This window comes from Maylandia zebra, linkage group LG3 (assembly GCF_041146795.1).
Source record: "Maylandia zebra isolate NMK-2024a linkage group LG3, Mzebra_GT3a, whole genome shotgun sequence".
Classification (NCBI taxonomy): domain Eukaryota; kingdom Metazoa; phylum Chordata; class Actinopteri; order Cichliformes; family Cichlidae; genus Maylandia; species Maylandia zebra.
The window spans coordinates 2,226,075-2,250,417 of record NC_135169.1 but is presented as its reverse complement, the minus strand read 5'-3'; the positions used below and the strand labels follow the sequence as shown (position 1 = coordinate 2,250,417).

The window sequence follows — 24,343 nt, the reverse complement described above, 5'->3', positions numbered from 1 at the left end:
TTATTTCACATCCTCAGTGAAATATACTCTCTTTACTGGTTCATTTTCTCTAATTAACATTTTCTTTCATAACAGTTACTTTCCTTACTCATATCAATAAACACATCACATTGTCTTCTACAGTGTCTTACTGGCTAAACAGTTCAATAACAGTGTCAGTTTTGGCCGGCGGTCATAGTTTCTGTCCAATAATATGACGCAAGACTGGAGTAAAAGACATCCATGGATTGGCACTTTATTAATGAAGGAACATGATAGGAGCACAAGAACACTAACTATAACTAAACAAAATGGCTTCCTTTTGGGGTGGCTGTAGCTCAGGTGGCAGAGCAGGTCAGCCAGTAATCAGAAGGTTGGTGGTTCGATCCCAGGCTGCCTCCTGGCTGCATGCCAAATATCCTTGGGCAAGATACTAACCCCATGTTTGCCTACTGGTGGTGGTCAGAGGGCCCGGTGGCGCCTGTGTCTGGCAGCCTCGCCTCTGTCAGTGCGCCCCAGGGCAGCTGTGGCTACAATGTAGCTTGCCATCGCCAGTGTGTGAATGTGTGTGTGAATGGGTGAATGACTGAATGTAGTGTAAAGCGCTTTGGGGTCCTATGGACTAGAAAAGCGCTATACAAATGCAGGCCATTTACCACTTTTATACTCTTCCGGAATAGCCCAAGTATGGGGGTTAACTAATCAAAATGAAAACATAACCCTCCACACACACAAACATGCAATTACATTAAAGCACATCACAAACATATTCATATTTCCAACACGTACTATAAACAAACCAATAACATGAGCTTCACCCATTACTATATAAATTAAAACCCTCTTTATCCATACTCCCTAACCTGACACACTGGTCTGCTCCAACAGCCCTTAAACAGGTGATTAAGCTGCTTTCACTCTTATGCTCCACATCCTGCAAGAAGCAACCAGGACAGGTGAGTACCTTATTTAGGTTACTCACAAATGATTAACTGTAGACAGCTTTAACCTTGGCTCTTCTCTGACACAGGTAGGATGGCCAGTCCCACTGTCTCTTCACCTTTACAAGCTGTCATTTTAGTTGTATGTCACATAAACCCAATAAAAGACTCCATAAGAACTAAAGTGTTTTTTCTTTATTACACTATTTTAAATTCCCAATCCAACAATTAATCACTAACAATACCAACCAGATAATGGAACCCCTGGTCTCCATTAAAAACAGCAAAACCGTCACCGGTTCTGACATAAACGGTAGTAACCAGACAGAAAAGCAGCGCACATTTCGGTGCTTTATTTCAGTGCTTTTTTTTCCTGAGCTGTGATACACTTTAGATTCTAGCCAATCATTTTACGTTTCCGAGGATAGTAGGCGGGTCCAGGTACGTACGTTCTTTTAGATCAGAGCTACAGATTAAAAATGCCCAAGGCGAAGCGGTCAAAAGTCTGGCTGTACTTCACAGCAAAAGATGCAAACTCAGCAGCCTGCTACAAGTGCTTTAATCAGATACTGCAATACTGTCAAAGGAGGTAACACCTCAAATCTGATGAAACGCCTGGTGACGCATAGCGTTTTTTTAAAAGCCGAGAAATGCGCCGTATTTGATAGCTTGCTGAGACCTCACACCGTGTACATCTACTGCAGGTGTGGTGCCTGTTATCGGACCCGGAATTAGCAACATCCCCCCAAAACACGAAGAGTAGAGTCCTGGCCCCTAGCCCTGCCAGTGTAGCAGAAATGATGACGGACGAAGATGGCAGCAGCAGCCGTTCTTCTCTGCGTGAGTAGCTTAATGTTGTTCATGTGTAATTCACGTTGAGTACGCTATCCATGTTATTACATTAATGCATGTAAGGTGAACTAGCAAACATCATCATAGCTACATGAGTATAATTCCCTCGAAGCACAGGCAGACGCAAGTGGTTTTCTGTCACTGGTTTATTTGAAGACTTCTCTCCAAAGCTACCGTGAAAACTATACAGCATTAACAAAATAAAACTCGGCGTAAGACACAGCACTAAAGATAACACTGTACAACAAACACGATTGTGAGGAGAAAGTTGTTGGAAGGCAAAGAAACTTACAACTCAGATATCTATTTTTTACATGCGCATGGGCGGTCACTGCTCAACCGATGTGACACAGAAAAACCGCCCAGGGCATTCAGAACATCCTTTATTTACACTTAAAGCAAGTTTCCACAGCAGTAGGAGTGGCATGTATGGAACTGATAATTTTTCCTTAGAAGGAGAAAACCTTTCGCTTATCTGCTGAAAAAGGAGGTACCTTTGTATGTATAGAAATTCAGACATTCCCATAAAAGGAGAGAGAGAGAGAGAGAGAGAGAGAGAGAGAGAGAGCCAGCTTGTCTGTTAAAACAGGAGGTATGGTATCGTATGTCACCGCATTCCTCTACACATATGGCTTCAATCTCTCTTCCTGTGTTGGTTCCAATTCACAAGCTCTTCTTCCTTTAAATGAAGCTACAACTAAGCATAATCACAAAACTAAAAAATCTCTCATCAACGATAAATCAATAAATACCTCGTTGGCTGCATGCTGCAAAAAGGGAATTAGCTGCCGTTCTTCTGAGTTTTCCTTTAACCGTTTAACTGTGTGGTACCTCACAGGGGTACCACAACAACATCATCCAGGTAGAAAACAGCATATGCAATTTGAGGAAGCAGGTACCGCTCCATGAGGTGCTGAAAAATGGCCGAGGCTTCAAATAAGCCAAACGGAAGTGTGACGAATTGGTACGAACCATACAGAGTGGAGAAGGCCGTTTTTGTCTTTGGACTCTGCAGATAAGGGAATCTGCCAGTAAGCGTTGGTTAAATCCAGCATCATAAAATAAGACAAGCAGTGCTTAACCAGTCCAGGTCAACTCAGGCATTGGACAAGCATCAAACCATGAGACCTTGTTCACTTTCTGATAATCATCACCAATGTTCCCTCTAAACTGCGCGTGTGCTCAATTGCGCACTGCTGGCACGGTCTCTGTGCAGAAAAAATCCGTGTTGCACATAAAGTAAAATTCTAACCGGAATTGAAATTAAAGTGAATACGTTAACAATTCTGTTTTGCAGTGTTAGTCAGTAAGTGACTGGCTGCTCCAGTATGGGATTAGAACAATGGCACCTCATCCCATAGTCCAGCCAATCACGTGATTCAAATTCGTATATGCGCAGCTAATCAACGTCGTTGACAGGCTATGAGAGCGTCCTTATGTGCCGAAACTGGTGTTTTAGCTAGCAAAGTGGCGTGGCTAATGTGGAGTGAAGCCACGTTAATGACAACGTGTACAACCATTGGAGATGTGAGCAGGACAGATGGAACAAGTGACGTAAAAAGAGTGGACTTTATACCAGGTTTCAAATTGTGTTGATAGGCCACATAAAAAACAGAGTTGTGATTAAAAAAAAATCCAGTGTTTGGTTTTCTTCCAGAATATTGTTGTTTATATTTACTGGGGGAAGAAATGGTAAAAACGTCATTTTATAAAGAAAACGTTATAAAGCACTCTCCGCCTGAGAGCAAAGACAAAACCAAAACACCCCACCCTTTCCCATTGGTCAAAAAATGTACCATGCCGACCAATGAAAACATGGCATTTGGTTGTTAAGAAACGGAAGTTGTTAAGAAGAGGAAAATTTAGGAGTGACGGCAGTGTTTTGAGATGTGAGATTTGCAACGTTTAGCGCAAATCTTGTATAGTTAGTGTGTAGTGTAGTCAATAGTTTTGTTGTGTGTGTCAGAACAATGAGGCGGCTGCTAAATGTTACAGGAGTGATACATCTCCTGTTGTCAGGCCTGCAGGTATCAGGCTTTTGATGTTCTCCTTTATCTCATAGTGGACAGAAATTATTTTTTGGAGAGGCACAAATAATTTGTGTGGCATCAGATTTGATGCAGAACACCTGATTGTTCTGTAAATAGTTTGAAATGTTTGTTTAAAAAAAATCCCTTAGCAGCATTTTTTGGTAAACAGCTGCAAAAATCTTTGTTGTTTGCAATACTCAGTAACTTTTTTGAAGAAGTAACTATATAATTAATTGCCCAGCATTGGTCTTTATATATTGTATTTTGCAGAGAGAGTTACAAAGTTTCAAAGTGGTGCTCCATGAGAGTCCTGTAGACGAGCAGCAGCACAATCCTGCATTGCAACTGCAAACCGCTGTTGCAATGCAGGAACATCTGCTTTATTGGAATGTGTGAGATGTTAACCACAATGACTCTTAAAAACACTGTCTCAAAGCTTCATGCCAACAGCATGTTTTTAAGAAAAATCAAACATATGTTCTTTCAAGATCATTTTAGAGTTTTTAATGAGCTGCAGGATCCTTCTTCAGTGTGAGTTGAGAACAGCCAAGTCGCCTCCTGTGATAAACCTCCACATGTACCACTGAAAACAGTTAAATTAGTTTGAATCAGAAATAATGGGTCAAACTACTTGTTCTGAGACCATTTCTTTATTTTTCACACCAAACTGTTTAATAAGATAATAAGATAAACTCTACACAGACTTCATCAAATATAACTAACACTTTAACATTATCAGGATTTCATAATACAAACTTCAAATCAACAAGAAAACAGCTGCAGAACATGTGGATCAAAATTCATTAAAAAAACAACATGTGGACTTCAATGACTAAATACACTAAAGTGAAAGGAGGAGCAAAAAAATAGAGGTTTAACAGAATTTGAATTACGTAAAAGTAGTCACCTGTGATCTTTAAAATGGTTCTGATGTGTGCTGCTGTTTTTAACTTTCAACATTTCTTTGCTGCCACTGTGAATAAGATTGTGCTCTTTGCCTAATTGAATAAAGGTTACACTGACTCACTGCTCCATCTTCTGGTACAAACTGGCATTACATGGAAGTACAGCCCAAAACCAGTTCAGCTTGAGTTTCTTTTTTTCTGGACATAAAGTCACAGCAGGTGTTGTTTCAAAGCTGGTGGACAGATTTAGTTCATTTTGGAGGTTTTAAGAGCAACTGCTGTGAAAATATTTGTAGTTTTGGGAGAAAAGGATTTAAGAGAAGATTTTACAACAGCAAAAGGTTAAATATGAATGAAGGATTGAAATTTAACAGAGGTAACACATTAAATGAATACATTACCCCACATTAAGTTAATTTTGGAAACACTAAGAAAGTTCAAATAAAAGAAATTGAAATATATATCCATATCTGCAATTCTGATACATTATTGGTTTGGTAAAAAAGACATTCCTATAACTTTAATAATACAGTAACAAGTACAACTACTAAACACTACTGTGTCCTAAGGGAACAAAGATTAAAATGTAACAGAGATAATTTTAGAGAATTAAAATCCCCCAAAGGAAAAAAAATCTTGATATGCATATCTATGCATATCTATACATGCAGCTTCCTAAATGTAACATTCAGAATTATTCACTGCAGCTCCAGAAATCAGAGCTACCTCATCAGATCCAAGTGTGGCATCAGCTGACACTCTTTACAGGAGATTCCATCTGAACTCTGTGGAGCCTGATCTCAAGGTTTTTAAGTCTGACCCTGAAACCAGAAGAGGATCTTTCTCTCTCTTCAGATTCATTGTGATCCAGTGATTTCAGTCCTGCATGATCAGGCTGATGTTTGCACAGAGCAGATAATGAAGTGAAGGTTTTTGCACATTGGTAACAGTGAAACAGTTTATTTACAGCGTGGGATCGTTTGTGTTCGGAGTATGAACTGAGATTCCTGAAACTCTTGTCACACTGGTCACAGCTGAAGTTCACTTCCATGTGTGTACGTTCATGTTTGTTACGATGACCTGATTGTGAGAAGCTTTTGTCACAGTGTCTGCACTTGTATGGTGTCCCTCCTGCAGTGGTGAAGTGGTGAATGACCCACACTGGTCACAGATGTGCTTTTTGAAGAGGTCATGTATTTTTAATGTAGTCAAAGGAGCTTGCAAAGAAAAGCGTCAGGACTTCTTTAAGTTGCTTGAAGACGTTTCACCTCTCATCCGAGAAGCTTCTTCAGTTCTAAGGTCAAATGGTGGAGAGTCCCAGATAAAAACCTAGTGGGAGTGACCCCCACAGAGGGACAAACGGAACCCCTGATGATCCTCTAATCACCTGAGCCAAGGTGTGAAATTGGGTGTGGGACCCAATCAGCCAGAGTTTCGGGTGTGTTCATTGTTAGTCTTGTGGTCTTGTTAGTCTTGTCCTGCTACACAGGACAAGACTCAGCAGTCCATCTGCATCTTAAGGATAAAGGACACTCTTTCGAGGATGCCAATGTTCACATTTTGGACAGAGAGGACAGATGGTTTGAAAGAGGAGTGAAAGAAGCCATCTATGTCCACTGTGAGCGACCATCTTTGAATAGAGTCGGGGGTTTACGACACCAACTCTCTGCCATCTATAATCCAGTTTTGAGATCCCTTCCCAGACGCCTTAACGCCCACTCACATCCTGGGCCATCTGACCTCAGGAATTCGCATGACAAGGTGGGGCCAGGTTTCACAATGAACACACCCGAAACTCTGGCTGATTGGGTCCCACACCCAATTTCACACCTTGGCTCAGGCGATTAGAGGCTCATCAGGGGGTCCTTTTGTCCCTCTGTGGGGGGTTACTCCCACTAGGTTTTTATCTGGGACTCTCCACCATTTGACCTTAGAACTGAAGAAGCTTCTCGGATAAGAGGTGAAACGTCTTCAAGCAACTTAAAGAAGTCCAGACGCTTTTCTTTGCAAGCTCCTTTGACTACGATGACCTGGATGACTGAGAACCTTCACAGACATATTTTTAATGTACTTGGTGTGTGGAAGCCTCTCCCACATTCTTTGCAGTAGTTCATTTTGTCTCCAGTGTGTCTACGTTGATGTGGTTTTAGGTCCCGTTCGTGATTGGAGGTTTTTCCACAAAGGTTAAAGAGAAACGCTTTCCCACCACCACAGTGACGACAGGGTTGAGAAATGGATCAGTGTGCTTCGCTCCACTCCTAAACAAAGACATTGCAAATCAGAGAATTCCTTCAACGTTTTTATCCTGAACGTCGCCTGAAATAAAAAGCATCTCTGCCAACGTCCAATTACATTTTACTGTTTACACTATAAAACTCAGGTTACTTCTTCATTTTTCCAAACAGTTCATTCAGTATAACTCCATAAGTTTACTGATCAGACTTTTTCCAAACAATCAGGTTAAAATTACAAGATAAAAAAATCAATACATCCTCACAGTAACTGCACTTCTAGAGTTACTTTCTGGAGTGGATCTGTTGGTGTTTTTTCAGCTGATTTGGAGCTTTAAAAGTCTTCTCACACAGGTAACATTTATAAGGTCTCTCCTCAGTGTGTTGTTGTAACTGTGCATCTGTTGTAAACAGTTTCCCACACTGATCACAGCAGGAAACATCAATTCCAGTCTGAATCCGTAGGTGAATATTTCGGTACCGTTTGTCACTGAAACTTTTTCCACAAAAGTCGCAGCTCTACGCCTTAATTCCAGAGTGGGTAACTAGATGCCTGTGTAAGTCGCTATTTAGAGCAAAAGCCTTACCACACAACTCACAGTTGTGTGCTTTAAGTCCACTGTGGATGAGTTGGTGTTTTTTTAAGGTTCCAGCCTGGGTAAAAGACTTTCCACACAAGTCACAGCTGTAAGGTTTAAATCCACTGTGGATGAGTTGGTGTTTTTTCAAGTGTCCAGCCTGGGTAAAAGACTTTCCACACAAGTCACAGCTGTAAGGTTTAACTCCACTGTGGATGAGTTGGTGTTTTTTCAAGTGTCCAGCCTGGGTAAAAGACTTTCCACACAAGTCACAGCTGTAAGGTTTAACTCCACTGTGGATGAGTTGGTGTTTTTTCAAGTGTCCAGCCTCGGTAAAAGACTTTCCACACAAGTCACAACTGTAAGGTTTAAATCCACTGTGGATGAGTTGGTGTTTTTTCAAGTGTCCAGCCTGGGTAAAAGACTTTCCACACAAGTCACAGCTGTAAGGTTTAAATCCACTGTGGATGAGTTGGTGTTTTTTCAAGCTTCCAGCCCAGGTAAAAGACTTTCCACACAAGTCACAGCTGTAAGGTTTAACTCCACTGTGGATGAGTTGGTGTTTTTTCAAGTGTCCAGCCTGGGTAAAAGACTTTCCACACAAGTCACACCTGTAAGGTTTAACTCCACTGTGGATGAGTTGGTGTTTTTTCAAGTTCCCAGCCAGGGTAAAAGACTTTCCACAGAAGTCACAGCTGTAAGGTTTAACTCCACTGTGGATGAGTTGGTGTTTTTTCAAGTCTCCAGCCTCGGTAAAAGACTTTCCACACAAGTCACAGCTGTAAGGTTTAACTCCACTGTGGATGAGTTGGTGTTTTTTCAAGCTTCCAGCTTCGGTAAAAGACTTTCCACACAAGTCGCAGCTGTAAGGTTTAACTCCACTGTGGATGAGTTGGTGTGTTTTTAGGCTTCCAGCCAGGGTAAAAGACTTTCCACACAAGTCACAGCTGTAAGGTTTAAATCCACTGTGGATGAGTTGATGTCTTTTTAAGTCTCCAGCCCAGGCAAAAGACTTTCCACACAACTCACAGCTGTAAGGTTTAACTCCACTGTGGATGAGTTGGTGTGTTTTTAGGTGTCCAGCCAGGGTAAAAGACTTTCCACACAACTCACAGCTGTAAGGTTTAACTCCACTGTGGATGAGTTGGTGTGTTTTTAGGCTTCCAGCCAGGGTAAAAGACTTTCCACACAAGTCACAGCTGTAAGGTTTAACTCCACTGTGGATGAGTTGGTGTGTTTTTAGGCTTCCAGCCAGGATAAAAGACTTTCCACACAAGTCACAGCTGTAAGGTTTAACTCCACTGTGGATGAGTTGGTGTGTTTTTAGGCTTGCAGCCAGGATAAAAGACTTTCCACACAAGTCACAGCTGTGAGGTTTAACTCCACTGTGGATGAGTTGGTGTTTTTTTAAGTGTCCAGCCTGGGTAAAAGACTTTCCACACAAGTCACAGCTGTAAGGTTTAACTCCAGTGTGGATGAGTTGGTGTGTTTTTAAATATCCAGCCTGGGTAAAAGACTTTCCACACAAGTCACAGCTGTGAGGTTTAACTCCACTGTGGATGAGTTGGTGTCTTTTTAAGTGTCCAGCCCGGGTAAAAGACTTTCCACACAACTCACAGCTGTGAGGTTTAACTCCACTGTGGATGAGTTGGTGTGTTTTTAAGTGTCCAGCCCGGGTAAAAGACTTTCCACACTCATCACAGCTGTAGGTTTTCTCTCCCTTTCTTCTGTGAGGTTTGTCGGCCTCCTGAGAGCGCTGACTTCTCGCTCCATGTTGGTCCTGCAGTGACAGAGATACAAACAGAGGCAGTGAGTGAAATGCAGTCGTGGAACAAACTGAAACTCCCTTCATTGGTGGAATCAAACATGTCAACAAACACATTGTTGGTGTGTTTCCACCACCTTCTGGTGGCAGTATCACATTACAATGATGTGCTACAATGAGAGTTGTAATGAAAATGACATTATTGAAGAAATATTGATCAGCAGAGAAAATCTTTTATGCATAAGAAATTTCAAGTTCAACTGATGATATTGTTGTTTCAATGTGTGCTTATAAAATATGATCTTTGTATTTTCTTGTAACTTCTGTTACAAGAAATTAGAACTCTGAACAATATTTAAACTCCATTCAGAGTTACATACCATAAAATAATACTTTATGATTAACATAACAGTTTGATTGCTCTAATTACCTGTATTTACCTTGTGACATATTACAGGGCAAAGTACATTCTGGGTACAGTTACATCACAAAACATCAACTGTGAACACCTTATGTTACCGTGGCGTTTAAGTCCATGGGAATTATGAGTATCTACTCCCAAATTCCCATCCGGGCTACATTATTATCGGTTCATGGTATCGCTTAACTTTTACGAATATGAGTACACACACATTTTACAGTATCGGCCCCAATACCCGATACCAGCAACGGTATCGGTGCATCCCTAATTGTAACTGTGATATTTTTCTCACCTTTTGTGTTGAAGTCATTGATTGTTTCCTCTGTAGTGGCTGAGCTGAGTCCAAATGGATGAAATTGTTCCTCCGTTGCACCACCAGACTCTTCTCCTCCTGTTAATCACCTGGGGGACACACACACAGCAGGATTTGTAAAAAGAGTTTTGATAAACACAATGCTGGACAGCAATGCTGTCATGTACATATACATATATACATGTCTATATACATATACATATACATATATATGTCTATATATATATATACATATATAAATAATAACACCCAGCACGCCCCTGCGGGCGGTTTATCCTTCAAGCTTGGGTCCTCTACCAGAGGCCTGGGAGCATATATATATATATATATATATATATATATATATATATATGCAGATCCATAGAGGCTGGGGTCTATCACACCAGGCAAGACCCCAGGTGCAGGCTGTGTAAAGATGCCCCAGAGACAATCCAGCACATAACAGCAGGGTGCAAGATGCTAGCAGGCAAGGCATACATGGAACGCCATAACCAGGTGGCCGGCATAGTGTACAGGAACATCTGTGCCGAGTATAACCTGGAAGTCCCGAGGTCAAAATGGGAGATACCCCCAAGGGTGGTGGAGAATGACCGAGCTAAGATCCTGTGGGACTTCCAGATACAGACGGACAAAATGGTGGTGGCTAACCAACCGGACATAGTGGTGGTAGACAAACAGAAGAAGACGGCCGTAGTGATCAACGTAGCGGTTCCGAATGACAGCAAGCTATTAAGACTCGACTGTACACCGTGTTCGTGTTTTCCTCCGAAAACAATAAGTTCTGTTGGAGCAGCCTTTCAACGCCTCTCTCTGTCTCTCGCAAGAAAAGTTGACCCACACAACAAAGTAAAGCTATTTTTCGGCTACGAGCCGACAGGGACCCCGCCGTATTAGTCAGAGGTCCCTTTACTACAGTTCGGAGTCGCGGACCTTCAGTAATAGTAATGAATCACCCAGCAATAGTACATTCACGTTGTTGTAAAAAGCATGATAATATATTAAGTAATCCAAAGTATTCAGAATACGTTAATGTCATTGAGTAACGTAACGGAATACGTTACAGAATACATTTTGGGGCATGTATTCTGTATTCTGTAATGGAATAGGGCTTTGGAGCGTGATGTCACGGGGGTGGGCGTGGAAAGGATTTTGGCCCGATCCGCCATTTTGGGGGTCTAGCGCAAAAGTGAAAAGGGAGCGAAGGCACAGACAACAGCCATGGTTCGTATTTGCTGTGTGGTCGGCTGCAATGTTCGATCGCACGACCAGCAAGAAAATAAGCTTGAAAATGGTTTATCTTTTCATTCTTTCCCAACCTGGAAGCAACACGAGGCAGCTCGTGTATCGATGTTACCAAACAAAGGCGTCTAGCCTGGAGAGCAGCTGTGAGACGAGCTGACGTGCAGTTCTATTCCATCTCCAAATATCTGTTGGTGCTCCAGACATTTTCATTCCGGTAAGTTCTAAATATGTTCATATCAATCTTTATAGCCTATTAGTTTTATTTTCTATGCGCTCTGAGCTCATAGCAAATGACAACAAACATTCTACTGAGTGATTTTGCAGAACTACCTTCTATTTATAGAGTTGCTAATTATTTGGCATTATTGCAGCAAACCAGCCTATTAAATGGATGAATCACATCGTGACTGGGTTCCAGTGCTACACAAGGGACCTGCTTCAAACATACCACCATGCCAATCAGATTACTTCTTCCTTGTGAGGGTGAAGAGGTGACCCTTCTGGATAAGATGGTGAAGGTTTGCTGCGTTTTGGTGAACAGTGTGATAATAAAACCAGGGAAAAATGAAACCTGCTCCTGTTAAATACTCTTAAGTCTTGTGCTGTTAAAATTGCTGTATTTTTTCAAAAGATACAGTAAATAAAGTAATGTTAGTAGTGAGTGATATCATGTAAACACTCGTGATTTTGTGTAAACATTTTGTCATTTGTAAACTATAAAATCATTTTTCTTCTTTGGCTCTCAGCGAAGGCGGTCGCACTTTTCTCCTCTCCTCCTCACCCTTATCTTCCCTGCTTAGCCTCTATGTCCTTGTCTGTTTCGTGTGCATTACTTTCCCTGGAATAGACTCACACGGTCATTCTCTAAAACCTAAAAGAGAATTATGGATTTGATTAACTGGTCTCTGAATGCTATTGACACCCTTTTCTCAACGAGAAGTCTGGGCTCGGGAGAGCCCGAGTGCCCTGGAGGGACTTTCCCTGCCGGATACACGATGGACGGGTGGCAGAACTGGAGAGTCATGTGTCTGGCGGGACTGTCGATCGAGGACGCTGAAGATATCTATCTATTCGGAACCATGATAACAGGGTTCGTGCTGATCGGAGTTGGCTTGGCCCTGGTTTATCGGAGAAATAAGAGAGCGGAACCGGCTGTTCAAACCCCCCTAAGGCTGCCCGCTGGAATTGAAGAGATGAGATGAGGCGCGACCTCTCACAACGAACGTAATATGGTCAACACCTTGGAGATGCTTACAGCTGCTGTGAAGGCTCAAAGCAACAACATTGAGCGTATGGGGGGAAACATCAGAGAGAGGCCTGCTCAAAATGAGACCCTTGAGCGACAGTTGGACGACATCACGGAACAGATCACTGCAGCTGTGAGGTCTCAGAATCAAAAGAATGGCAACACCATGGAACAGAAGTTTGATATCATCATGGGGAGGATCGTGGTTCTCCAACGGGAGATCGAGAGGCCAGTGTCGGAGTGTTAGGGCAGCCAAAAATTCTCCTGGGCTGCTCGCATGGAAATTTACAAAATCAACATTGAGATTGCGGACCCCCATAACGGCACCAGCTGCAGGCCAGAGGCTGGAGCCGAACAATCACTCCCTGATAACGACTGTGTTACGGCTATTCTTCCCATCCCATGCAAGGACACCTGGATTGGCTGGAAGACTATTTACTTAGCCTGATAGGCCGAAGGACACTGTCTCAGCTAAACTATGGACACGCACACACACACACTTACACTGATAAGCACTCACTCATCCCCCCTCCCTTTCCAACGCCTTCGATGCTTGTGCCCTACCGGGGAAGATAGCAGTCAACTGGACCAGCACAGATGCTGCAGGACCGGATGCGCTGTCTACACCGGCTCTCTCTTACCCTTTACCCGCCCCTGTTGCTTGTCTCGTGTTTCTATGGTGTATTGATAGTCATGTGCTTTTGTGCTGAGGTGTTTTTTCTGTTATCAAACTGTTCTCCCACTAGGAGCTCAGTCTGAGTGGAGTTTTTTTTCTCCTCCTCTTACCTCATGTAGTGTATTTTCGTTGTTTTTTCCTATCAGCCTACCTTCTGACATGTCTGCCCAATGTGATGTTTGTGTAAAGTTGGTCAGAAGGTTCCTTTGTGAGTGCGCATGCGCCATTAGCGTGCTGCCTGCTGTAACCCCTAATTTCCCTCGGGATGAATAAAGTATTCTGATTCTGATTCTGATAAATGACATGGATTCTACATTGTAACTGATGTGATGTTCTATAAGGTGGTTTCAATAAAATTAAAAAAAAGAGGCAAAAATTAGTTTGTTTCTTTATTCAACTTTTGAACAGTGGGACTCAGTCAGTATATATTCAGTAAATGCAAATTATTTACATGGCAGTGCACTACAGGCACCCCTAGATAAAACATTATGGTTCATTCCCACAACCCACAGCTTTACTTGTTAGGATGCCTGGGTCGTCGACCCAGGGTTTTTGGAGTTTATGATATTATTTATACTGTTGTTTTGGACTTTGTTTCTGTGTTTTGTTCTGTTTGCACTTTTTTGTTTTGTTTTGTTGTTTCTGGCTCCTTGTTTGGTCTCGTCAGTTCTGATTTGTCCCAGCTGTGTTTCCCTCCTGTTACCCATTCCCTGATTGCTCCCTCTGTGTTATTTGTTATTTTATATGTTATGTTTTGTATGTTGTTCAGTATATTTCTATGCAAAACAAGAGGGATTTCAGTACACAGCAGGATATTCACATTTGTAACCAGATATTTACATACACTTTAGGGAGAAAACATAAAACATTTTTACTGTACAACATCAATTTAGATTAAACTTTTGTTTTAGATAAATATTGAAATATATTTTGAATTAGTTAAATGTCAGAATAAAGAGAGACAGCTGTCTATTTTTTATCACTTTGATCAAATTTAGGAGTACATATACACTAAGTTTATTGTTAATTAATAAGAAAACTCCAGACGATTCCATTCTGAGCTGAAGAAGCTTCTGATAGGTTAGTAGAGTCCATGTGAGTAAATTGGTGGAAATGGGTAAAATCAACAGATGTCAACCAAACCAGAAAAAGAATTGTGGAGCTCCATAAGTGTGGCTCAATTTTGAATACAATTTGGTGCCATTTGCAATTAAGAAATACAGACAATTTCTCTCTTTCCTCTTAAAGTTAACAAATATGTTTTTTTATTTATCAATCTAAAAAAATAAACATTTAGTCTGATTTGATGTTACAATTAAAAAAGTGTTTGTTTTGATCTGAAGAGTTTGTAAATATCTGGTTTCAACTGTATATTTGATGATTGTCAGCACAAAGAGAGAGAGAGAGGAACAGAGAGGAGAATGAGGACAGAACAGAGATGAACAAGAGCAGGCGAGACACACATGTTAGTCAAATGGTTGTTTACCAAAAGTATCACCGTATCATAGGTACTCATGTATCTCGTACCTAGTGTTTCTTTTTAGGTTTGCTATTTTTCAAATTCTACATTTATTAAGTTATGCAGGCTTGTTTGCACAACAAGGCTAAATAATTATATAAACTTTTCTCAATCTAAATAGTGGACTTTGGTAGAATTAAAAAAACAAGTGTAGTGCAGGTCTATGATGATTTTTTAGTGCTACTATCATCTAGTTCTGATTCTTGTTCTGTCTTGGTTAAATCCTATATAGTCCTGATTTTGAACTGTTGTAGTCCAGTTTTAATTCCGGATCAGTTCTGGGTCTGGTTGAACTGGGGTTTAGTCCTCGTGTCTTGATACAACTCCGACTTTGTTCTGCCTTGCTGCTCAATTAAAAAACTAGTTTAAGGTGTTCTGCATATGAGATATATATTTTTCGCTATATGAAGTCATTCTTTTCTGAACAAAACTCAAAACAGAGCCTATTAATCTTTCAGTCATTTCTACCCCCCCCCCCCCCCAAAAAAAGATAAATAAATAAATAAATAAATAAATTAAAAAAATCCCACATGCATACTACCCTTTAGGGCTAAGCCCCGGGTGTTTCAAATGTCTGGCTCCGCCTCTGCTCTACAGACTGTCTACTAACTCCAGTGTATACCAAGCAATCTATTATTCTTAACAGCAACAACATAAACTGAACCCACATTAAAGTTGGCTCGGTGCTTACCTTTATATGAGCCCACAAACCGAGAGAAACTCCGTGATGAAGCTGGAAGTCTTAAGAAACAGATCAGGGAGCAGAGACCCACGTGGTTCACGCTGATCTCGGCTACGATCCAGGACACAAGGGTGTGCAGATCGATGCAGAAATTAATCCCAACGTTGGCAGTGGTATATGTTCCTGTAAATTTACTACCTTACTCCCGTTTCATGAAAAAGCAGCTCTCTCTGCTCGACTCCTCTCCTGTACACACACTTTGCTCCGCCTCCTTTTCCGGCTCTGCTGTGATTTGTTGCTGTGCGGTCACGTGACTAAGCAGACCAACGTAGCCATGTGGGGTGTTATTTCAAAAGTAGCGCCTATCTCCTTTTCCTAAACTCTTTTTCTTGCCCTCGATGGAAACGTCATCGTGGGAAGGAGATTTGCTAAGGACTCAGGGAAAGAGAGGACCGGTGCTGAGAATTGGAACAGCTTTAGGCTGTATCCCAATAGTTGGGTTGCGGTCACGTGGTTCTGATGACGTGCGGAGGCAGCGCGATTTTTGAGTGGAGGGCGGAAGTAAACATGGAGGACACTGTGGAGAGTCAGGAGAGCAGCTATTGTGCAACTTTAGACCCCGTTTCTCGGGAGAGATATAAACAGACAGTTAAAAAAATATATCGGACGTGATCCGTATTCTTTGAAAATGTCCGAATACACCACAGAAGTAAAGGATTTGCCTACTATCGAGGCTGTGGATATCACCAACTACTTGGTCCTCCAGACTTCTTACTACACTAGGCAGCAAATGAAAGCTTTCAAGAGTCTGGAGGCGTACAATTTTTTTGTCAGCGGGTGGGTCCACAACCTTGGAACAAAACGTCTCCGTGATGGATACAGTTTGGTGTTTGCAAGGGTGAGTGTTTGTTCTTATATTGCTTTATCTTAAACACGCTAACAGTTAGCGGTAGCGGCTTTAACGTCAACAAACATGCCACATCCTTAGGACTTCGTTAGAGTGACAGTTGTTTGTTTCAAGGTAAACCATTCTCAGCGGTCTAACGAGACACCTCTGAAGGGTGTCTCGGGCTCTCAGCCGTCTGTTGCATATCCAAAATCGCCTCTGCACATCGATGCTGTTCTGCCTTAAGCTTCATTCTTTTCTCTCGTTTGAGAACTGATTCCGATCTGGGTTTCGTTCGTAGCCGAGATTGACCGTCGGAGCCCAGTCCTCCGACTCTTCGTCATCCAAAGCACTTGGGCAGCCTATCCGGTTGTTCAGTGATGACGCGACGAATCCGACGAATCCTACTTCCGGGTCTAAACTCTCCTGTGTTCAATATGACACAATGCTGTGTTCCTGGTTGTTTTAACCAATCTGGCTCAAAACAACAGTCTAATCTGTCATTTTACCGGTTTCCTTGTGAAAAGAGAGAGAAGAGGAAGTGGCTGAAGTTGATAAGGTATGTTACAACTCGTAAGTGAATGAATAAATTTGTAAGATAAGAGCTAGTGGGCTCTTACTTTAGTTAGCTAATATAGCTAGTGATGAACAATTAAAACCCGCTACTAAAAGACAAACTGGCTTTTACCAGTAATTGTACTTATATAGACAATGGATTTTATTGTGTTTTTTTTTAATACAAAGACGTTGTTGCATTTTTGAAGTCATTTTTATTTCTCCAAGCAAAGATTGAGAGCTAAGGGTCACTTCGCTATATATATGAACCTTAGTTAGCTTTCGACGCTCAGAGGAATAAAAATTACGTCCAAAAAGCGATGTCTATGTAAGAAAATACATTACAATCCCCAGCCTATGTGCCAGTTAATTACCAAAATAAAGACCTAACCAACAAATAGCTAGCAAAGGTTGCCAGTTAGTGCTGGGCGATATATCGATTTTTTAAAAAATATCGATATATTTTTATACAAGACATAAGCTGTGACAATATCGTTTATATCGATATAGTCTATGTTGCGTTATAATTACACTTGTGGAGCCGCTATTTTGCCTCTCTCTCGTCTGGGTTTGTTTGCCCCGCCTCTCACCCTCACTGAACACAAACCCCCTCCCCCATCGCTAAACCTCCAGTTGGCAACAAGATGGACACAGGAGCTAGCGAAGAGGAGCTCGTCGGAAAAAAGAAAACCAATGGCTCAATTATTTGGAGATGGTTCGGGTTCAAAGTGTCAGATGAGCAGCAGAATAATGTATTCTGTAGAGAATGTCGAAAAAGCGTCGCAACGAAAGGTTCGAGCACCACTAATCTTTACCACCATTTACAACTGCGCCATAAAGTGCAGTATGAAGAGTGTGTGAAATTGCGTGCTGTAGCCCAGACCGCAAAGTCTTCCGAGGTTCCTGCCGTGAAACAGACCACCTTACAACACTCATGTGCCATATGATACAAAAAGTGAGAAGTGGGGGAAAATTACTAAAGCAGTGGCCTATCATATTGCTAAAGACATGGTCCCCATCTCAACTGTGGAACAAGAGGGCTTTATACAGCTGCTAAAAACTCTTGACCGAAGATACCAGTTACCTAGCCGGAAATACTTCACCAGAGAAGCACTGCCAAAAATGTATACTGATGTTAGACAGAGTCTCGCTGCCCAGCTCACCAAAGTGTCTCACTTCGCACTGACAACCGACATGTGGTCCAGCAGGACATGCGAGCCATATATGAGTGTGACTATACATTTCATGGAAGACTGGGAACTGAAAACTGCCTGTCTCCAGACCAGCTACTTTCCTCAAGACCACACCGGAGAGCATATAGCTGAAGCCCTGCAGGATGTGCTCAAAACCTGGAAGCTCAACCCGACGGGACTGGTTGCTATAACAACTGACAACGGGGCTAATATTGTCAAGGCGGTTCAACTGAACAAGTGGTCGAGGATCCAGTGTTTTGGTCACAGGCTTCATCTGGCCATTGGTAAGTGCAATACTGAATTTTTTGATTTGGAAAAAAAAACGCTAATAAATGAAAAGTGTATAGAGTCTCTTGTAGAGCTAAACATGCCTATGGACCACAAGACAAATATTTTTATAAGTCATAGCCAGCATATACATCTATCACTTAGAAATCGAAAGTTAGTTGAACAAATAAATAAACTATCCCTATTAAATCCAATAAACGTATTGGGGTGTATTTGTCTTTGTATTAGATTGAGTTGTGACACTAAATGAGGACCACAGCTGAGACAAGACAGGGATACATTTTTAAATACATAGTGAGATTAAAAGGTGTAAAAAAACCGAAAAAAAACATGTTCTAATCATTTGGTGATCTGGTGATTTTACCAAGATAGTTTAACTAGAACCATTTCTAGGTTATACAATACACGACACATTTTGCAAATATTGTTAAGTCTTATGCATCACATTCTATACAACTGAGATGGATGTTAATTTGCCTTTGAGTGATTTGCATCTTAACATAACAATTAAAGTGATTTTAAAAGTTTGTATTTTGTGTGTCACAGGACATGCTATGGATGATGCCCGCATTACCCGGGCTATTTCTCTGTGTAAGAAAGTCGTCAGCAGCTTCTCCTACAGCTGGAGGAAGAGAAGAGAGCTGGCTGAAGTGCAAATACAGCTGGGTCTTCCAAGTCACCAGCTACTCACAGAGGCAACAACTCGCTGGGGATCAAGGCTTCTCATGATAGAGAGAGTTCTGGAGCAGGAAAGAGCACTTTCTAAAGTCCTCTCTGTCGACATGAAAACCAGACCTCTAGTCCCTACTTGGCAGGACATAGAGGTCCTGGAAGCAGTTCAGAAAGCTCTCAAACCCTGTCAGGACTTCACTGATGCACTTTCAGGAGAGAAGTATGTGACCCTGTCCTATGTCAGACCTGTGCTACACCTGTTTAACACTAGTCTCCTGGCACCTGGAGAGGAGGATAGTGAGCTGTGTAAATCCATCAAGACCCGCATTGTGGATTACCTCAACAATAAATATGCAGATCCATCCACCAGTGACCTGTTGGACATGGCTTCTTTTGTGGATCCACGGTTCAGGGCGAAATACATCCCTAGTGAGAAGATTAATGCACTAAAACATAAACTCATCTTGGAGGCAGAGTCTCTGCTCAGCTATCAGGGTACGTGTTTGTCTGAGCTGACTGATCCAGCCGTGCCTGAGTCTGCAGACCAAGAAGAAGCAGCAGTAGGACACACAGCTAAAAAAAAGAGATCACTGGCAAGCTTCTTCCAGCACAGCACAGCCACCAACACTGGTTTCACAAAAAGGGAAGCAATCGAAAATGAATTTTCTAGCTACCTGTTGTCAGTTTGTGTAGAGAGTGATGCTGACCCTCTCAAATGGTGGAAGGAACATGAAGTTGCCTTTCCAGCACTGAGCCTCCTGGCCAAGAAATATCTTTGTGCGCCAGCTACCAGCTCCCCTTCTGAAAGGATTTTTAGTTGCAGTGGAAACATTGTAACCTGCCACAGGGCATCGTTGAAGCCTGATAATGTTGACAGATTAGTTTTCCTGGCACAAAATCTGTAAGCTGTACAGTTGTTGGCCTTGCTTGTTTGTGTTCTTTCTATATTGTTATTGTCATTGGAGATTTGCACAAAGACCCACTGACCAAAGAATGTAATTTTGTTAATTTCATTCAATCTGTTTACATGTTTGGTTTTTTGCACAAAGTACCAGATGATTGTTCAGCAATACACACAAAGAAGCACTTTAGAAAACTTTAATTCAGTGTAAGCACTTTTTAAAGAGCAAGATGCCTTTGTTATTTTAGATCTGCATCTTTTTAGTTTACATTTTACATTTAGTTTACAATTTTTAGCTTTTTGTTATGTATGAAAAGAAAAAAAATGGAGCATTATTATTTAATAAATGCTGACAATTTATTTTTGACAATTTTTTCGTGTACATCTACAGTTGTATCTTAATAAAAGTTACATGTGTGACATCTGGGACAAGTACCTTTGACCAAGAACTCTCTTTTTGTTCTTACTTTATGGGATTAAAAAAATATCGAGATATATATCTTATATCGCCATCCAGCTAAAAAATATCGAGATATGAATTTTGGTCCATATCGCCCAGCTCTATTGCCAGTACTTATCTTTCTGGTAAGCTTAAAAGCAAATTAGTACAACGATGTGTAAGAAAAGCATCTGGACTTCTTTAAGTTTTAAGTTTCTTGAAGCTTCTCTCATCTGGATGAAAGAAGCTTCTCTCTATTATTTATCTCTATTTTTTTTTGTATTAATCATAACTAATGGAGGGCTAGCGTATGATCTGAAATTTCTCTCTGTCTTTTTAAACACTTCCACAGACGTGAAAACTTCACCCCAAACTGCAACTCAAGAGTCTGCAGTTGGCACTTCCCTCAAGGAAAAGCTGCGGGGCCAACAAGATTTGCATGGAACGACGGGAAGTCTTTTCAGTTCCCAGATGACCACAACCCTGTTAGAAAAAAGAAGAAAAAAGAGCAGGTCCCAGCTATTGGTGAAAATCAGAGTGAAATATCAGATGAGCCACATCATTCCAACAATGCAGCTACACAGACAGATACTGCAAGTTCCACAAGTTCTTCCCAAAGTCTTCTGGTGCTAGAGATTCAGAATGACATGCTAAGAATAGAGAATGAAAAACTTAAAAAACAAGTAGAGAAGCAGAAGCAGACTTTCTCATTCAGTCAAATATCTGACAATCCTGAAAGGGTCCAGTACTATACTGGATTGCCCGATGCTGCTTCTGTCCTGTTTTTAGAAGCGCTTCTTTCCAGATTTGATCTTAAATATCATTCTGATTGGACTGTCCAAATGATGCCCCTAATTGACCAGTTATTTCTAACCCTGATCAAGCTCAAACTTAATTTTGGTCATGAAGACCTTTCAATAAGGTTTAACTGCAGCAGAGGCACAGTAACTAATATTTTTACAACAATTGTTAGTGCACTGTATGACATTTTGTATGTTGGCATGCTGGAAAACAACATTCCCTCGAGAGCCAAGAATCAAACATCGCTGCCAGATTGCTTCCAACCATTTCCTAACTGCAGGATTGTGCTTGACTGCACGGAAGTTTCTGTTTGTAACACAGAGAGACTTGACACACAAAGTCATTTGTACAGCCAGTACAAAGGACGGACCACACTAAAGGCTCTAATTGGTGTGGCTCCTAATGGTGTAATAACCTTTGTAAGCAACTTGTACGGTGGAAGTGCCTCAGATAAGGCCATAACAGCTGACTGTGGAGTACTGCAACATCTACAACCAGGTGACATGGTCATTGCAGATAAGGGCTTCACAATTCGGGACATCCTACCAGAAGGGGTCTCACTGAACATTCCGTCCTTCCTCACCAACGGACAATTCACACAGGAGGAAGTGAACAACAACAGGAAGATTTCCTGTGCAAGAATACATGTAGAGCGTTCCATTCAAAGACTGAAACTTTTCTCAATTTTGCATCACATCCCACATCAGTTAAAAAAAAATATTAATAAGATCTTGAAAGCATGTGTGTGTCTTACAAATTTACAAACACCTATTCTCCGTGAAATTGAATAAATTATACCTGTGAGAGTTAAGAGGTAAAAGTACATTGTGTCATTTTCTAACTACTTGTGGACCAGAAAATACAACTGTTGAACAAGTTTACTTTTATTATTTATAACTCCTAAGTGTTCTGGATTGTTTTGTGTGTATACTCAGGATGTTACAACATAAAAACAACTTAGTTGCATAGTTTCAAATTGAGAATGGTCTCATTTGTGATTCGTATAATGTTTTACTCTGTTTTTATCAATGGCTTGTTACATTTTTCATTCCATTCCAGCTTCCTGATTACTGCCTAGTTTTCTTGCTATGCATTTTCAATTAAAATGAAGAATACCAGATACATGTGTTACTCTTTATTTTCAGGAACAGTTTGTCCAAAACATTTTATTTTTTCAAATCAAAAATTAATATAATTTAAGAATTTATCTGAATATATTTACAAAGTTACAATGACAAAAAATGTACAATTTCCAAATAGTTTTAAAATTAACTATAAACATTTGGACTGATAAATTACTCATGCTGATATGAATTCAAAGCTGCGATAAAATATGGGGTAAAAAAACTTCCCGGTAGAACGTCTCCAACGCTTCAATGTTAACAGCCCAAGTTTGTTCTCTATCCACATGCAAGATGAAAAAGTCACATGGAGTCCAAACAATAAAGTGACAGCTTTTCGCCCCTGTGAGATAGAGGTTGCCCTGGATCTGATGCCAGTAGTTGTGATTCTTTTTTAATACCAGGGAACCACTTGCCTCATCCAGCTGTAGGAAAAAGTCCTTAATATCTGCAGCCTCCAATACAGTTTTGGCTCTGGCTGACCATGGGCATTTCACCTCAATGATGCACTCATTAGAGACAGTCCCATCTGGAGAACCACCAAGCAGGCCACTGTTAGATAAAAACAGTCCCCTCTCCTTGATAGCTGCACCAGTACAGTCAGTGTACAACTGCTTGGCCTTTGGCTCATGAAGGATCCCCCAATCACATGCCTTTGGGGATGAAAATACAACTTAGTCATAAAGGAATTCTTAGATGCACAGACCCTTTTTACTAACAACTTACTTTAGATCCTTCTGTCAGGTTGTACTGTCCAAGCAGAGTCTTAAATAAGGAAGGGGGGTATGAGCGCCGCTGGACTGCACTCAGGACCAAACCGAAGTTGCTGGCTGTGATTCTCTTCTTGCGATATGCTGACCTTTTATAAAGAAACACAAATTAAGAGACACAGTTAACTAAAATGTCCTACTTAACACTTAACAGAATAAATTTCAAAGCACTTTCTTACCACAATGCATTCTTCGTTTGCCCAACTGTTGCTTCCTCAATCTGTTTCTTCTCTTCGTCAGACACAGCCAGTGATGCCAAGAGATAACGAGCCTTGTCTTCTGCTTGGGGAAATCCCAGGTTCCTCAGCACTTCATCAAATGTCTTGGCTGGTTTAGCCTAGATTTAAAGCAAAAGGATTTTAAAGGTTTTAATGGAACCAAGAAATTTTGACCACAGAATAGACAAAGTCAGGTACAGAGTATATAAAATACATGTAAAAAATAAAGTGGGGACAGTGGAAGCAAACAGTCTGCTGTATGTAGTTTACAAGAGTTTACATACATGTACAATTTATACCACATGTTAAAGTAAATATCAAAGTACCTGAGAGCATTCAGGACTCAAAATCCAACCCATCCCAGTAAAACGTTGCAATTTCGATAGGGATGCCACTGCCCATTCCTTGTCCTCCTGGGAGACAGGTCTTTCGATTCCAGCTGAAAAAAAAAAACTTTTAGTAATCTGTATAAATAATAATTTTAGCATATAAAACATAATGCTTTTTAAAAAGTTAAGAAAATAATTATTATAATTAATTCAAAGGACAAATTTTAAATAAATAACTGACCTTGTGTTGTTGAGGGTGTCATCACAGACACTCTCTTGGCAGTAATTTCTTCTGCTTTGCATGATTTTACCCTCTTCCACACACATTCCACGTCAGTGCGAGACACATTCTTCTCCACCCAAATCAACAATGCCGCCATATGATGGCACTTATCATTGCCAATCGGGCACTCACAGGAGCTGAACCTGACTGACTGACCCTCAACATGCACCTACATTGAAAGAAAGTTAATGCTTACCCTAAACATTCTAACAAACACTTGCAGCGCTGCTCTGTGTACTGGTACTAGGTTAACTAGGCTAATATAACTGGTACTAGGCTAACATTACTAACTCTCCAAAACCTCCATGTTATGTAGATTTTCATCTTCGTTTACTTCCACTGTTATAGCATTGCTGTACGTGTGTGTGCTTTATGAAATACATTAGAATACAGAATATCTCATGTTTAATCGTCGGCTAGCTAGCTTACTCCTAGCTCACCTCAACATTGTAAATCTTCTTTTTCATGGATGCCTGGACACTTCCCTTTATAATTCCGCCTGGGAGA

At 41.0% G+C, this 24,343-nt stretch overlaps 4 protein-coding genes across 5 annotated transcripts; 2 read left to right on the top strand and 2 right to left on the bottom strand.

The window, feature by feature from the left end:
• Nucleotides 1-6,663: 6,663 nt before the first annotated feature.
• On the bottom strand, nucleotides 6,664-15,634 carry LOC112430930 (uncharacterized). Its single transcript, XM_076878490.1, has 3 exons — nucleotides 15,390-15,634; nucleotides 9,995-10,104; nucleotides 6,664-9,296 (listed from the first exon to the last, which is right to left on the bottom strand). The coding sequence occupies exons 2-3, from the start codon at nucleotides 10,010-10,012 to the stop codon at nucleotides 7,458-7,460; spliced, it is 1,857 nt and encodes a 618-aa protein (XP_076734605.1). The 5' UTR covers nucleotides 10,013-10,104; nucleotides 15,390-15,634; the 3' UTR covers nucleotides 6,664-7,457.
• Nucleotides 15,635-15,857: 223 nt separating this feature from the next.
• LOC143414335 (uncharacterized) lies at nucleotides 15,858-22,227 on the top strand. Of its 2 annotated transcripts, none has more exons than XM_076878507.1 (2): nucleotides 15,858-16,278; nucleotides 20,667-22,227. In XM_076878507.1, exons 1-2 carry the CDS (start codon nucleotides 16,253-16,255, stop codon nucleotides 21,904-21,906), a joined length of 1,266 nt encoding a protein of 421 aa, XP_076734622.1. In that variant the 5' UTR covers nucleotides 15,858-16,252; the 3' UTR covers nucleotides 21,907-22,227. The 2 variants fall into 2 exon arrangements, with proteins under 2 accessions (XP_076734622.1, XP_076734625.1); XM_076878510.1 differs by lacking the exon at nucleotides 15,858-16,278 and adding an exon at nucleotides 16,701-16,825.
• Nucleotides 17,820-20,416, top strand: LOC143414333 (E3 SUMO-protein ligase ZBED1-like). The gene is made up of 2 exons (XM_076878502.1): nucleotides 17,820-18,298; nucleotides 18,849-20,416. The coding sequence occupies exons 1-2, from the start codon at nucleotides 17,830-17,832 to the stop codon at nucleotides 19,877-19,879; spliced, it is 1,500 nt and encodes a 499-aa protein (XP_076734617.1). The 5' UTR covers nucleotides 17,820-17,829; the 3' UTR covers nucleotides 19,880-20,416.
• LOC143414189 (uncharacterized) lies at nucleotides 21,908-23,986 on the bottom strand. The gene is made up of 6 exons (XM_076878021.1): nucleotides 23,795-23,986; nucleotides 23,551-23,663; nucleotides 23,186-23,343; nucleotides 22,963-23,095; nucleotides 22,653-22,889; nucleotides 21,908-21,913 (listed from the first exon to the last, which is right to left on the bottom strand). Exons 1-6 carry the CDS (start codon nucleotides 23,931-23,933, stop codon nucleotides 21,908-21,910), a joined length of 786 nt encoding a protein of 261 aa, XP_076734136.1. The 5' UTR covers nucleotides 23,934-23,986.
• Between the last annotated feature and the right edge of the window lie 357 nt (nucleotides 23,987-24,343).

Excerpts from the sequence above, each read along its gene's own strand:
- LOC143414335 (XM_076878510.1), top strand. The coding sequence starts at position 16,704 with ATGACACAATGCTGTGTTCCTGGTTGTTTTAACCAATCTGGCTCAAAA. Across the intron at positions 16,826-20,666 it reads AAGTGGCTGAAGTTGATAAG|ACGTGAAAACTTCACCCCAA; the intron begins GTATGTTACAAC and ends ACACTTCCACAG.
- LOC143414333 (XM_076878502.1), top strand. The coding sequence starts at position 17,830 with ATGGTCCCCATCTCAACTGTGGAACAAGAGGGCTTTATACAGCTGCTA. Across the intron at positions 18,299-18,848 it reads CAGGCTTCATCTGGCCATTG|GACATGCTATGGATGATGCC; the intron begins GTAAGTGCAATA and ends TGTGTGTCACAG.
- LOC143414189 (XM_076878021.1), bottom strand. The coding sequence starts at position 23,933 with ATGGCGGCATTGTTGATTTGGGTGGAGAAGAATGTGTCTCGCACTGAC. Across the intron at positions 23,664-23,794 it reads GACACCCTCAACAACACAAG|CTGGAATCGAAAGACCTGTC; the intron begins GTCAGTTATTTA and ends TTTTTTTTTCAG. Across the intron at positions 22,890-22,962 it reads ACCTGACAGAAGGATCTAAA|GCATGTGATTGGGGGATCCT; the intron begins GTAAGTTGTTAG and ends TCATCCCCAAAG.